Raw genomic sequence first — 14,137 nt, forward strand, 5'->3', positions numbered from 1 at the left:
CCCTTGCGATGGGATCAGGTACCGTGACGGAGGTGTATGTGGTCGTTGGAAGGTGGTATTCTCGGGCGAATACTCAATACTCTGTCTGTAATTGAAGTGAGGACTGAAGTGAGGACTGAAGTGAGGACTGAAGTGAGGACTGAAGTGAGGACTGAAGTGAGGACTGAAGAGAGGTAGGAGTCGCAAATTCGCAAATGAGGTGGGATGGCGGGATGGTGGGATGCAAAGAATGACAAGAGCAAGACACATACGCCGTGGCACACGGGCTGAGAAGAAAGAGGCGAGACAGACGGAAGACTGGAAGACGAATGATTGGGAAGGAGAGAGCTATATCTGGGTTGGGACGAGACAAAACGAGCAAGACTCAACTGTGTCTGCGTCTGCGTTGGTCTTCTTGGTTTTGGTCTCGTCAGGTCGGGCACATTCCACAGCTGTCTCTTTGTATCGCGGAGCAACAGCTCAGCTGCTTGTTTACGCGGATCCCGATTCAGTCCTTCACTGGACTGGACAGGCAGCTTCGTCTACCTTACCTTACCAGGTCTTGAAGCTTCATGAGGTGACGAGGTACCTAAAGGTAGGGGATCGAGTAGATGCCCGCCTGCAATTGGGCCATCAGCCTGCATCGCTCCTTCATCTTCCCCATCACACATCGTAGCGCGGCCGCAGATCTCACAAAAAAAGACCCTGGAACGTCGAGAAGGCACAAAAGGAGGCTCGTCAGTGGCCCCAGCTGCTCCCCATTCCCCTCGCGGTTGCCATGACGCTGTCGTAGCTTTGCGTCGTCCGAACCGGTGGCTGCTTAACGCTGCATGCAGACAGCGGAGGTGTATGTACAAGTAGACGCCCAGCCCAGTCCAGCAGGGGCAGTTTGACCGCCTACATGCACCTCAACGTGTTCGACGTCTGAAGAGTATCCGTACAGAACCTGTCTCTTCCTCACGCCGCCGTTGCTCGTTGCCATGCAGCGGGTGGTTCACCAGCAGAGCTGCTCACACCATGGGTGGGAAAATCTGCCTCCTCTCATCTTGATGGTGTGCTTCATCAAAATTTCTGCAGTCGCACATGGGCCCTATCATCTCTGGAGAGCAATTACTATCCAATGTATCAATGCAACTTACACTGTGACTGGCGTAGCATCAGAGCAGTTATTGCGAGCAACCACTCACAGTCCAATATCGCCAGGCAATCTTAAGTTTGGCTCGATGCACCAGTTCGTTCCGTCTGCGCCTCCCAAATTTAGACAGACACCGGTCGAATTCTGATGGATTTGGAGGGTCACATAATTACCACAACAAATGTTACCTCATCAGTACCCCCTCACCCCGGCAGCCCGCCCATGAAAACCTACTGTGTATTCATCCTCAACGGTCGAACCGACTCCAAGAAAGCCAGGGAATGAGTCGTGTCGTAGTACCGAGCATTGCGGCATTGCTACTCTGGACTGTCCTCGGCTCTCAAAAGAGAAAGAGGCTCCTCCAGGTTATCCGTTGAAAGAAGATGGATCCTCCCTGCAGCCCGTCACGCGGCTGCATGATGCGAATCAGCACCAGTTAGGAAAGGACAGCGTCGCATCAGATCCGCCAAACGGCGCTGCTGACTACAGAATAGGCACAGAGTACTCCGTACGGAGCACAAGAAGTTGAGAGAGCCCGCATTCCGGCTCGTCGCCGTGCTGCTCGTATCAAACCCCTGCATCAAGCTCAAGTAAACAATACTGATCCGAGTCAGAACGGCGCAAGTCATGTTCAGCTTGTTCGTAACCCAATGCATATTCCCATTCGATATTATCCATCTGAGAGCACTCCACGGATAATCAATCCACATGCTTTCAAGACCCGATGAACCGGATGAGCCGTACTAGGACCGCCTGGTCGGTCGAGAAATGGGTACCCGACAACTTACAGTACAAGCCGAAGATGAAAGACGGGTCCCGGGGTCTAGTGTCAAAGCTTCTGGGAACAAGCCTCCGAATCGGGTGCGGATAGCTGGGCTTGACCAGTGTCACAGGGTGCCACCGGTTCAGTGCGTTTACGCGCTAATTTCTTGAAGCTCGACGCCGGAGCCTGGCAGTTCCCCAGCGCCCAAGGGCATCCATCATCGGATGAAAATTACCTGGGTTCGCGAATCTATCACCCTGACCCCTTAGGCCATCGTGCACGGCAGACGGTGGGGTTAAAACGGCATTTCACGTACTAACCTGAGAAGCAATTCGATCCTCTTCTTTGTATCTCGTCATAACTCTATCGCTGGTGTTATGCTGCTAAGCTTGCTGCACCCATGCAGGCTTGTTGCTCGCGGAAGAAGCCCCGCCCCTTTATTTCTCTGGTCGAGTCTCCCACCTCCCGAGTCAATTAGACGCGAATGCTGTACTCCAGGCTCCGTACGGAGTACATATGCCGCGTCTTGACGCGTGCCTTTAGTCCAACTCATGTCATACGACATGAGGCTACCCTACCCCTACTCAATATCGATGGCTTAGAAGTGTCCCTGGCTATCCATCCTCTCGCTGGTCTGTGCTGAGTAGGAGTTCCTCCACAGGGAATCTGACGGCACGTCGCCTGTCACTCATTGCGATGTTGATGCTGTCTCCGAATCCATACTTGAGCGTACATTGTGTGTCCCTGTCGGGCACTTTCGCGATCCCGCCCGTACTGCTGGGACTTTTCTTTGCTTTTCTGCTGGAACCATGCTTGGTGTTTAGCTTGGCGAATCGTGGCTTCTCTCGATTATGTCCTCCCTTCCTATCGGTCTGGTACCGTCGTTGAACACCATTGCCTCACGGTGCTGCCGCCTAAGACGCTGTTCTTCGGCCGAGTGCTCTCGTGTCCGAGGGACTTGCTCGACTGCTTGCAGCGCTTCCGCATCGTCATCAACGTCTGCATTGCACAATGTGGACTGCAAGGCAATGGTGAATCCGGCCAAGTTGGTGTCCGGGTTGAGGTCGAAACTCGTCTTGGCGGCGAGGTTGCAGGCGAGGATCGCCTTTGCGCCTTGGGTAGTGTGTGCGATCCTCGTGACAATGTCGACGATGCGGTTATTCTTGTGCTCCATGTAGTATATGAAGTTTTCTTGCCTTTCGGCTTCGGTGTCTCCCCAATGTTGTTTGGCCAACCACTTTTCCACGAACTTGGCCTTGACCAACATGTCGGCACCGTACTTGGTGATGAGCTCGAGTACGAACATGAGGCAGAACCTCTCAGCCATATCGCGAAGGTAGTATTCGTCCCAGTATTTGTCGTCGAGTTTCGTTTGCTCCGTGTCGTCGAGACTTAGTTCAAGGGATCTGACGAGGGCAGAGTACGCTCTCCATGTGTGCAACTTCGACAGGCCCTCTGCGAAGTCTAAAAGTCAGTCAGCTCGTCCGTCTTGTAAGAAAGGTTCCCTTGCCTACCATTAGTCTGCCCAGTAAGCGTTGCCAGGGCACGAAGGTTCTTCATACGAGTATCGTAGTCCGGTCGCGTGATGCCGTAGAGGAGCTGTCGCACCGTACCGCTGTCGTTTACAGCACGGTCGCAAAGTATTTTGATGGCAACATCTCGAATGGAGAAGTTGGGGTGGCATAGCAGCTTGTCGAGAGTATCAAGGCCAAGCGCGTCTTCGGTTTCTTGTGTAATGTACTGCGTCTTTGGCGGAGTGACTTTTACTTCGTTGTCGTCGCGAATGTACGTCAGCATCTGGGTCATCATAGTGACCAGGCCAAACGTAGCGGCCCCAATGCCAACAAGGATGATGCGCTCATCGCGGATAAATGACGTGAGAGTCATCTTTTTTGATGCTGAAAAACGGCCCTATGAAGCATGGTCGCCTATCGATACATAAGCATTGAGCTTTCGCGTGTGGGAAACTCTCAAGGCACACAGCTGTACGGAGTATGTAGCTTGTAACGATGGATGCTCGGAGCTCAAGCCAAAGCATCCATGGGTTCTGCCTTGCGCCACCGCCCAGTCAATCCCCACCATCCCGATAAGATAAGTCAACCGTCCCGCTCAAAAAATTTGGGCAAGTGCGAGGACCGATTTGCTTTTTGATGGAGTTTGCTCGTACCTCAGCGACAACAACGCCGAGTATCATTTACGCCCGACAAAATGGCCGGCTCGCAACTCAAGCGGCTCAAAGCCTCCCTGAGGGAGCAGGGAATCACTGGTCCTCAGAAGTCTAAGAAGCAGAAACGCCAATTCGCGCAGGACGAAAAGGCCAAGACTGACAAGCGTCTACAAAGAGGTGCTGCGCTGGGACAAATCAGAGAACAATTCAACCCCTTTGACCTGAAGCACAACCCACGAGGACCCAAATTCGATGTTACAACCAACAGGCCTCAGACTGGAGCTGCAGCGAGAGGAGTCAATGGCCGTCCTACCGAGGCCAAGTCTCTGGGCGAGCAGAGGGTAAGACTACACTACCGCTCCTATGCAGCACTTTGCGATGCTAATAAATCTGATAGCGCCGAGAGACACTTCTCGTCGAGATGCAGAAGCGCAACAAAGTCGGCGGTATTCTTGATCGTCGATTCGGTGAAAACGACCCCTCCTTGGCCGAGGAAGACAAAATGCTCGAACGTTTCGCCCGCGAAAAGCAGAGGTCACACAAGAAGACATCGCTATTCGATCTCGAGGAAGCCGAACCACTGGGCGAATTGACACACATGGGTCAGGCTCTCAACTTTGAGCACCATCCGGATATGGCCGACGATTTCGACGAGGACGACCTTGGCTCAGACGACGACAGCGACTCCTCCCTTTCCGCGAAGAAAAAGCTCAAGCGCCTGCGCGAAGCTGGTTTCGGTGAAGACGAAGAGGGAGCGGTTGACGAGCCGGACAGGAAAAAGTCCAAGAAGGAGGTCATGGAAGAAGTCATTGCGAAATCGAAGATGCATAAGTACGAGCGACAGATTGCCAAGGACGAGGATGAGGACCTGCGAATGCAATTGGACAAGGAGCTGCCAAACCTCCACGCTCTCCTCATGGCTCATGGAAAATCGGATGCGCAGAATAAGGATGAGGGTGGCAAGTTGATTGCTGGAGTTGACAAGGCAACTTTCGATAAGGAATTCGATTTGCGCCTGAAGAAGCTCGTTCAGGACCGCCGTGCAGCCCCAACAGAGCGCACAAAGACCGACGAGGAGTTGGTAGAGGAGGAATCCAAGAGGCTGAAGGAGCTCGAAGAGAAGCGCTTAAAGAGAATGAACGGCGAAGCTGTCTCTTCCGACGAAGAAAGCGAGGAGGATGAAGAGATGGAGGACCAACCTGCCGAAGATCCTGCTTTCCAGTGGCTTCCTGAGGAGGAGGAAGAGGATTTCGGTCTCGGAAAGGGCATCAAGGCCAAGACCCGCCCGACGGCGACAGAGCTCGGCTTTGACGATGAAGACGACTTCCTCATTGAGGACGATTTGATTGCTAGCGGTTCGGACCTGGAGCCTATCGAGAGCGAAGAGGAAGAATCGGAGGAAGAGGAGGAATATCAAGGCGACGATTCCGAAGACGACGAATTCACCAAAGGTCTGCTCAACGAGGAGGAAGCGAAGAGCTCTGTGTTTGCAAACCCTGGTGGACAAGGAGGCGCGGAACTCGACAGCTCTGAGCTGCCTTACACTTTCCCATGTCCGCAGAGCTACGATGAACTCTCGGCGCTGGCACAGAAGTACCCTAGCGATAAGCTGCCTACCATCGTGCAGCGTATCCGAGCTTTGTACCATCCGAAGCTGAACAGCGCGAACAAGGAGAAGCTCGGCAAGTTTGCTCAGGCGCTTGTGGACATGATCGGTCACGGCCCACGGACCAACAGCAGCCCATCTTTCCAAGTGCTGGAGAGTTTGGTACGACACATCCACTCCCTCGCTAAGATGTTCCCCGTCGACATTGCCAACCAGTACCGTTCCCATCTTGAGGAGATCAGCCAACAACGCCCTCTCGCAGTGCATGTTGGCGACCTGACACTACTGACTGCTATCGGATCGACTTTCCCTACATCAGATCACTTCCACCAGGTCGCAACTCCTGCTATGCTTACCATCGGGCGCTATCTCGGTGGTAAGATCCCTCAAACACTCAGCGACTATGCCACTGGTATTTACCTTTCGACCTTGGCAGTCCAGTATCAGCAGTTCTCGAAGCGCTACGTTCCAGAGGTCATGAGTTTCTCTCTCAACACCCTGTGTGCTTTGGCTCCCTCAGCAATCTCGAAGCTTTCTGGCAACTTCCCTCTTCATGAGCCTGCAGCGGATATTCGCGTCGCAAACGCGCGGAAGACGGAGCTCCGACAGCTCTCGCCGGCTGACTGTGCCAAGTTAGAGGTGAGCGGTGCGGAAGCTGAATCCAAGAAAATTGCCCTGTTGAGCACAACTCTTCAGCTTTTGGGTGCTGCTGCAGACACCTGGACTGGAAAGCCTGCTTTCAATGAGACGTTCCAGCCAGCACTTGACATTGTGGCTCACCTGAGCAGCAAGTCAAGCCGCTCGAAGTTCCCTGAGGCTCTTGGTGGACACCTCGCCAAGTCCAAGCTCAAGATGGAGCGCATGCTCAAGATTGCCCAGCTCTCAAAACGGCCGCTTGAGCTGCACCACCACCGCCCGCTTGCCATCAAGACATTCATCCCCAAGTTCGAGGACTCGTACGACCCAAACAAGCACTACGACCCGGATCGCGAGCGTGCGGAGATGGCCAAGTTGAAGAAGGAGCACAAGAAGGAGCGCAAGGGTGCCATGAGAGAACTGAGAAAGGATGCCCAGTTCATGGCCCGCGAGAACCTGCGTGCGAAGAAGGCCAAGGACGAGGCGTACGAGAAGAAGTACAAGAGGCTCGTGGCGGAGATCCAGAACGAGGAGGGCAGGGAGGCGAATGCGTACGAGAGGGAGAAGGACGGCAGAAAGAGGGCCAGGAACCGGTAGACGGTTTGCGCTTCGGTCTTTTGTGTTACGGTATGAAAAAGTTGACGGGTGCTTTTCGGCATAGTTTATTCCCTTTTTTTGTATTCAATACCAGTAGAGGTGGAGGGGTGGAGAGCTCAGTCGTGGCTTCATATACATGATTAGGCAAAGGGCCATTAATCAAAATTCCACACCCAAACGAACCAGTCGGCAGACGGAGTGCCATTATAAAGCCCGGAGACACCAGCGTTCATGGTTCTGTTATACGGATGTGTGAGGTGATTCGAAGTCGTCCATATGAAGTGCATTTGTACAGTGTGACTAACTAAATTTCCACCATCCATTGACTGCTTGGCCTGCCAGCTGACGTCGGTCCCACTCCAAGGTACCCCAGAACATGCATCAACAAGCTCTTTCGACATCCCTCAACTTCAACATTGCGATGAAGGCGAACTGCCACCATTATCACAGATGTTCGTCTAAGAGGCCGCCCCGGTATAACGACTCAAGATCTCTCCAGCTGTTCACAAGCCGTGAATTCCCCAGCTCATAAGATCTGGATTCGACGTACCAACACTGCGCCTCATAACACTGAAGAACCACCTACCAAGTCCACGCTTACACGGCTTCACTCACACCATTAAACAAACCCAATACCCAAGAACGCGAAAGCCTTACGTTCAAAAATCAACCCCACACCTATACAAAACTTTCAGGTGGACAGGCCCTAGGGCAAACCCGCCACCATCCAGCAAGCCATGGCAGCCTCCGACGATGAAGACGACTACATGAACATGACCTTTGACGAACCAGCCGCCTCCACCAAAGCAAAATCCCAACCAGAAACCTCATTGCAGCGCCGCCAGCGCCTCAAACGCGAAGGCGAGATCCGCGGCCGGCCCAAGTCCAAGGAGGAGCTCGCGGCCGAGGAGGAAGCGGCGCGCGAAAAGGCGCTCTCGCGGTCCCTCCTCGAGACCGCGGCCGCCAAGAAGAGCAAGGGGCTCGCGATGATGGCCAAGATGGGCTTCAAGGCGGGCAGTGCGCTGGGTGCAGGTGCCGGGGCGACAGGCGGCTCTGGTGCTGGCAACGATGCCAGGACGGAGCCGATTGCCGTCGAGGTCAAGGCGGACCGGGGCGGTATCGGGATGGAGAGCGAGAGGAAGCGCAAGTTGAGGGAGGCGGCGGAGAGGATCGAGGAGGAGGTGAGGGAGGGGAAGAGGGTAAGGGTCGATCCGTTGGAGTATCGGGACCGGGTGAGGATGGAGAGGGAGGCGGCGAGGGTGCAGGCGCAGGTGTTTGCGGCGCAGCGGGTTTCGGAGAGGATGGCGGAGGAGAAGGAGGGCGAGGAGGTGGCCGAGCCGCTGGTTGTCGAAGGGGCAGCGGAGGACGGCACCAGTCATCACGACGAGGGAGACGGCAAGAAGGATAAGACAACGACGAAAAAGACGCGAGCGGCCGGCGCGGCGTCGAGACCGCTCAAGTCGATCAACGTCCTTTGGAGGGGTCTCGCCCGCCACCGCGAGGAAAAGGAGCGGGACCGCAGGATGAGGTATGATCTGGAGCAGAGCCTGTCGCGGCTGCCGACGTACGAGGACGACGATGAGGACGCCGACGACCGCACGGCGCTGGGCAAGAAGCAGGTTGTCTACGTCACCACGGAGGACCTGGACGAGGAGGATCCCGAGCTTGACGAGTTCAACGAGCTGGAAGACGCTGAGAAGCTGCGGCGGCTGGTGGAGTATCTGAGGAGGGAGCATCGGTACTGTTTCTGGTGCAAGTACACGTATCCGGACGATGAGTTGGAGGGGTGTCCTGGTGTTACGGAAGAGGATCACGACTAAGTGGGAATGGAATTTTGCTTGCATGGTATCATAGTATTGAGTGTCATTATAGTGTACAATATCTACATCTTGATGTTACAGAGAGGACTTATGGCGTCTAGCCCCTGCCTTTGCGTGCCAATATATCGTACACGCCCATCTCCTTGGCCACCATCGACACCTGGCCCTTGGCCAGCTCACCAGCTTCTTGCATGTACGCCGTCTGCAAGTAAGACGAGTACTCCTCGCCACGCTGCTTGAGCGACATCTCGTCAAGAGTCAGAGTTCCTCCAATGGACTTCTGTCGGGTTTCGACGTGCGAGTCAATCTTGCGCTTAATGAGGCGAAGCTTCTGTCGCGCCTGCGTTGTCTCCCAGGCAAGACTTGTAGTCTCCATCATCATCTCGAGGGCCAACACCTCGGGCGGAGTGAAGTCGAAGACAGCCTTAAAAGCCTGGAGGGCAACGACGATGCCGATTTTGTCCTTTAGTCGGCGGAATGTGTGGAGGATCTTCCTCGCAATTTGCCCGTCGAGACCGTCTGGTTTGAACACAGACGCGAAGCGAACCATTTCTGCAAAAGTCTCGCGTGTAATTCTGGTTTCGTTGACAAGCTCATCGCCTGCAATACTGTGCAGACGATTGGCACCAAGCATCTTCCACAATGCCATGAACGTGTAGGGATCAGGTTTGACCTGACGGTCATACACGAGAATCTGGTACAGCTGGCGTGCCTCAGAGATGTTGCCGTTCTGTGAGTGTGACTCCAGCAACTGGTTCATCATGAAGGCGTCCGGGCTGATTTCTGCTTCTCTGAAAGCGTCCCATAACTTCGCTAAGTCGGCATGAAGACTTCGAAGGCGATAATTCTCCGCAAGTAGGGAAAACGTTTCGAGCGTGGCCTTGGGCATGGCAGCTGTATGAGATTTCACAGACACTTCGACTGTACGAACCGGCCCTTCCATGGTTGAAAGTCGACGACGATTCTCGACAAACTCCACGCGAGCATCGATCATTTGCCATGCCAACTTGTCCGCCTTCTCCAAATTATCGGCGCCACCTGACCTTTGCCAGGCACCAATAAGCCCATTCACCTGAATGCTGGCCGCTTCGATGCCCTTAAACCGCATGAATTCGAAGACGCTATGCGCTCCATCGAGGTCTCCAGCACCGATAAGTCGTTTCAGCCATTTTCCGAAGAAGAATTTGTTGCCGATTTGAGAAGGCAATCGGTCTCGTCCACTCAGCTCGACCGTACTAGAGCTCATCATATCGACGAAGGCTTGCAAAGCGTATTCCGTTTGTCCAGTCGTTAGGAAGAAAGAGATCACCTGGTCGTAGTCCTCGAGCCCCATTGAAGAGCCAAGAAGGTCCCTCATTCGACGGTATGCGTCCCAGGCCTTTATCCTTGGCTCCGCGTTCGGATTTGTTGCACAACTCCTAATGTACGGCAACAGAATGCGTGGATCGAGTTGGCGCTCGAGCAGCTTGTTCACCGCGCGTTCTCCCTGCACAAGATCACCTTGTTGGCAGAACATGCGCACTCCAAGCTCCCAAAACTCCTTGAAGGTATCTGCGCCACTGTCGCCGAGGGTGGACATACATCGCTTCCAGTTATCGATGGCCTTGGCCTCCCATCCGTCCACAAACATGGCTTCGACTGTGACAAGCTGTTGCGAAGGGCTCAAAGCAACCTTCGCCTCGCTCATATCTCTTGCTAGCAGCGAAAGATATGTGAGACGGCTTGGGTTTTTCGCATCGTCTAGCGACAGAATGTCCCACAGAAGGTTCCAAACGCCTTGAGGAACATGCGCCCAAGCCTTGGCTAGAGATTGCCTCGCCGCGCCGTACGTCTTCCACACCGTCTGGGCAGTCTTTGCCGTAACATCCTCACCTCGTCGCATCTCTTTAGTCGTTCGGGAGAGGAGCGTGTTTAATCGTACTATCCGTTTTCGCTGGTTGAAGCTCCACACTTTCTCGGGGATCTGCGGAATTGGGGGTTGCTTCTTTCGTTGTGAGGGGTCCACGCGAGCAGTCGCCTGTATGACGCCCAGTGTTGCCGCGTGGTTCTTGTAATCGAATTGGCTGACATCGAATCCTCTTGCCTCGAATTGGCTTTCTAAGTCTTTGATGTATGCGTTCAAGCTTTCCAATGTGTCTTCGGGGTTCCTGGCATTCCCGAGCTTGTCTTCGAAATCTTTCGCAATCGAGTCGACATCGTTGATTCCCAAAGCACCCAAGCCGCCCTCATTCTGAAAACGAGAGAGCGTGCGCCGCATATCAGCCGCAAAAGTCTGGTTCAGCTCCTTCTTCAGATCGTCTACGCCACCCATAGATTCTCTGAAAGCATCCTCGTCCCCCAGCCGCTCAATCTGGCCGGATTCACCCTTCTCGAAGAACTTTATAATAGGCTCGTCGGTTCTTTTTTGCATCAGTTCCTTGAGAAGGTCGGCGGCTGCTCTGCTCGGATCGGCATCGTTTTGGGTGGAGGGCGTCGGAGCAGATTTGCGCTGTGCGTTCTGAGCACCTCGAGGCTTGACTCCTAGTTGAGCAATACGGGAGCTATGTCGAATCGCCCATGGCGGCGGGGCAGAAGAGCCCAAAGTTGACTGGCATGACTGGCAAATGAATGTGTTTCGACATGCTATGTCACGAAAAAAAGTTCTATGAGACATAAGGAGAGGCGAAGGTGGTCAACATAAAGATAAAGGAGAAAGCGAAGAAAATGGGCGCTTCAAGCAGAGAGGAAGCTCATGGCACGTAGAGAAACGGGTCAGATTTTTTGATGGACCCTGAACCTAGGTGCACCTGCATCTGCGCGTCGCGAATCATTAAGAGCTTATCTTATCAGAGACATCTGGATTCCCTTTACCGCCTACCACTTGTAACAGATTCAGCGGTCATATCCCGGCAGAAAAAGATAATTTTCTAGATCCCACCTTCGTCTACTCTTTTTTTTTCTGGCCGCGGATATCACCAGCACCCAAACGACCCACGGCAAAAATGGCGTCCGCTCCCGAGTACCTGCGGTTCACAGGACATAGGTCCTTTGCGCAGCGACTAATCATATCAACTCTGACTGGTCGGCCAGTTCACATCTCTAAGATTCGCAGCTCGTCGCCGACACACCCCGGTCTTGCGCCCCACGAGATTTCATTCCTCCGACTACTGGAAGCCGTCACCAATGGTAGCTCTATGCAAATTTCGTACACCGGTACGACCATCACGTACCACCCCGGTCTGATCACTGGAACGATGGCTGGCTTTGGCGCATCCGACGGCGACGTCATCGAGCACAACCTCCCCGCAAACAACAACCGCGGCGTCACCTACTTCCTCCTCCCAATCTGCCTCCTCGCGCCATTCTCGAAGGCGCACGTCAACATCCGATTCACTGGCCCGGGTGTCATCACATCTGCGACTGAGACCGGCGATATCTCTGTCGACTCCTTCCGCACAGCCATCCTACCACTCTTTGGGCTCTTCGGTATCCCGCCTGCGCGAATTGAGCTGAGAGTGCTGTCGCGATCCTGCCCTGGAAAGAATGGTAGAGGTGGCGGTGGTGTCGTTGAGCTCCGGTTCGCAAGCCAGGTCCGACTTCCGAAAACGTTGCACCTAAACCGCAATCCCGGCAAGATAAGGAGGATACGAGGAGTCGCATACTGTACGGGAGTCTCAGCGTCCAACAACAGCAGAATGATTCACTCGGCAAGAGAGGTCCTGAATGCTCTCGTTTCAGACATTCATATCGCAGCGCAGTACGATACAGCACCTCTTATCACGGCGGCCGACAAGTCAAAGACACGAACGGGCATTGGCTTCGGTCTCAGTTTGGTGGCTGAGTCGAGCTCTGTAGGTGTTCTCTACTCGGCAGATGTAGTAGCGCCACCTGTGGGCGGCGTAGTGCCTGAAGATATTGGCAAAAATTGTGCCTATCAACTGCTGGAAACCATTGCGCAAGGTGGATGTGTCAGCAAAGCATCAGCCAGCACCGTCATGACGTTGATGGCTATGGGATCTGAAGACGTAGGAAGATTGAGGATAGGAAGAGATGTCATCGGAACAGAAGAGATGGTTGGGCTCGCCAGGGACTTGCGGACATTCGGCGCGAGTAGTTGGGGTTTAAGGGACGTTGAAGACGACGAGTCGAACGATATACTTGTTTCGGTCAAGGGAAGCGGTGTTGGTAATGTTGGTCGCAAAATTGCTTAAGATACCAGAATGCGATCATGATACCATCTAGACTACCTCTGATTCCTCTGGTTGCGTTCTAGCTGTGGTATCCTCCTCATTGCGGACAGTCTCGTCAATGTCGCGGTATAACCCAGGGTTTGAAGCGAGTGCCCTGCCGCTCCCCAGTAATCAGTGGTAGCGTGTCTAATAGTGTGCGATATGTGGAACTCCCCCAAATCGCCGTTTCCTGAACTGAAGACATCGAATAAATGCATCCCACTGGCTGCATTCGAGGACGAGCGTCGTCTTGAGGATCTCCTTCGTGAAGGTTCCTGGGCATGTTCAGCTTCGCCGTTAGGCCTCAGAGACTGGAGCTCCACACTGTCTGCGCCTTCCATGTCCAGTCCAGGTGCATCTCTCAAAACGCCCCGCTCTTCGGCGTCGTGATCTTGGGTTGAAAGGCCGATCGTCTCTTCTAGTGCCGGGGGCAGGCGGAAAAGCAATGGCCTTACAATAGGCCGTAGCTTCTCTCGCTCGGCATGGACAGCCAGCATGAGACATTGCACAGCCAGTATTATACAGTCGAGAGCTAGAAAAGCAAGCCTCGAGGTTGGTGGTTTCTGCCCGATGAAGTCGACGATGACGCCGCCGTGAAGATAGCCACGCGCAGCTTCGCCAGCTACAGGTAGGGATGCAAATATATGTAGCAAGATACATAGCAAGTTCGGGACAAACACTGATATGACTTGTGACCGGGCTGCCGCCATAGTCAATGGGTAGTCGTCAGGCTTGGGTGTAAGCCAGTGGTGTTGTCCATAGACGCGAACTGCAAAGCGGAAGATGGAGCACCTGAATAATAGTCAGAACATGAGATGACGAAGCATAAGAAGGAGAGAGTGGCATACTCCATGTAGTATAATGTGCATAGCTCTGCGTATACTATGGAGTCGAGATTCCGCAGTAATTGGGTCAAGAAGTCGAACTTCTTTGCCAGGCCGGGATTGATCTTTCGATGTTTCCGCCGTCGCCTTCTTGTAGAACCTCTAGCTTCTGCATCATCGGCGCGGTTCAAAGGCTCTGGATCCCCTCTGCCATCCTCCTGGTCGTTCCCGAAAGGGATTGATCGGCCTGGCAGGGTCTCTGGCGCGGCATCATCGACCATAGCTCGTTGGCCTCATTGGTGTCGGCGGGGATTCCTGCAGCGTGGCGACAAGTGCGACGCTTCACATACTCCAGCAGATTGGCAAATGACGGCTAGGGAAAGTGGAGTTGGCTGTCAAGAT

The 14,137-nt window shown here is 53.9% G+C and overlaps 6 protein-coding genes across 6 annotated transcripts; 3 read left to right on the plus strand and 3 right to left on the minus strand.

Moving 5' to 3' along the window:
- Positions 1-2,697: 2,697 nt before the first annotated feature.
- On the minus strand, positions 2,698-3,764 carry CTAM01_00247 (uncharacterized protein; the record flags this gene model as incomplete). Its single annotated transcript, XM_060516301.1, has 2 exons — positions 2,698-3,341; positions 3,392-3,764. 2 exons carry the CDS (start codon positions 3,762-3,764, stop codon positions 2,698-2,700), a joined length of 1,017 nt encoding a protein of 338 aa, XP_060388927.1.
- A 321-nt stretch (positions 3,765-4,085) lies between these two features.
- Positions 4,086-6,883, plus strand: CTAM01_00248 (Nop14-like family protein; the record flags this gene model as incomplete). Its single annotated transcript, XM_060516302.1, has 2 exons — positions 4,086-4,385; positions 4,442-6,883. 2 exons carry the CDS (start codon positions 4,086-4,088, stop codon positions 6,881-6,883), a joined length of 2,742 nt encoding a protein of 913 aa, XP_060388928.1.
- Positions 6,884-7,620: 737 nt separating this feature from the next.
- On the plus strand, positions 7,621-8,703 carry CTAM01_00249 (G-patch domain-containing protein; the record flags this gene model as incomplete). The annotated part of the gene is made up of 1 exon (XM_060516303.1): positions 7,621-8,703. One exon carries the CDS (start codon positions 7,621-7,623, stop codon positions 8,701-8,703), a length of 1,083 nt encoding a protein of 360 aa, XP_060388929.1.
- A 97-nt stretch (positions 8,704-8,800) lies between these two features.
- CTAM01_00250 (pentatricopeptide repeat domain-containing protein) lies at positions 8,801-11,356 on the minus strand (the record flags this gene model as incomplete). Its single annotated transcript, XM_060516304.1, has 1 exon — positions 8,801-11,356. One exon carries the CDS (start codon positions 11,354-11,356, stop codon positions 8,801-8,803), a length of 2,556 nt encoding a protein of 851 aa, XP_060388930.1.
- A 328-nt stretch (positions 11,357-11,684) lies between these two features.
- On the plus strand, positions 11,685-12,893 carry CTAM01_00251 (18S rRNA biogenesis protein RCL1; the record flags this gene model as incomplete). Its single annotated transcript, XM_060516305.1, has 1 exon — positions 11,685-12,893. One exon carries the CDS (start codon positions 11,685-11,687, stop codon positions 12,891-12,893), a length of 1,209 nt encoding a protein of 402 aa, XP_060388931.1.
- A 32-nt stretch (positions 12,894-12,925) lies between these two features.
- On the minus strand, positions 12,926-14,016 carry CTAM01_00252 (uncharacterized protein; the record flags this gene model as incomplete). Its single annotated transcript, XM_060516306.1, has 2 exons — positions 12,926-13,703; positions 13,760-14,016. 2 exons carry the CDS (start codon positions 14,014-14,016, stop codon positions 12,926-12,928), a joined length of 1,035 nt encoding a protein of 344 aa, XP_060388932.1.
- Between the last annotated feature and the right edge of the window lie 121 nt (positions 14,017-14,137).

This window comes from Colletotrichum tamarilloi (genome assembly GCF_030869305.1).
Source record: "Colletotrichum tamarilloi strain Tom-12 chromosome Unknown Scaffold_1.1, whole genome shotgun sequence".
NCBI classification, from domain to species: Eukaryota; Fungi; Ascomycota; class Sordariomycetes; order Glomerellales; family Glomerellaceae; genus Colletotrichum; species Colletotrichum tamarilloi.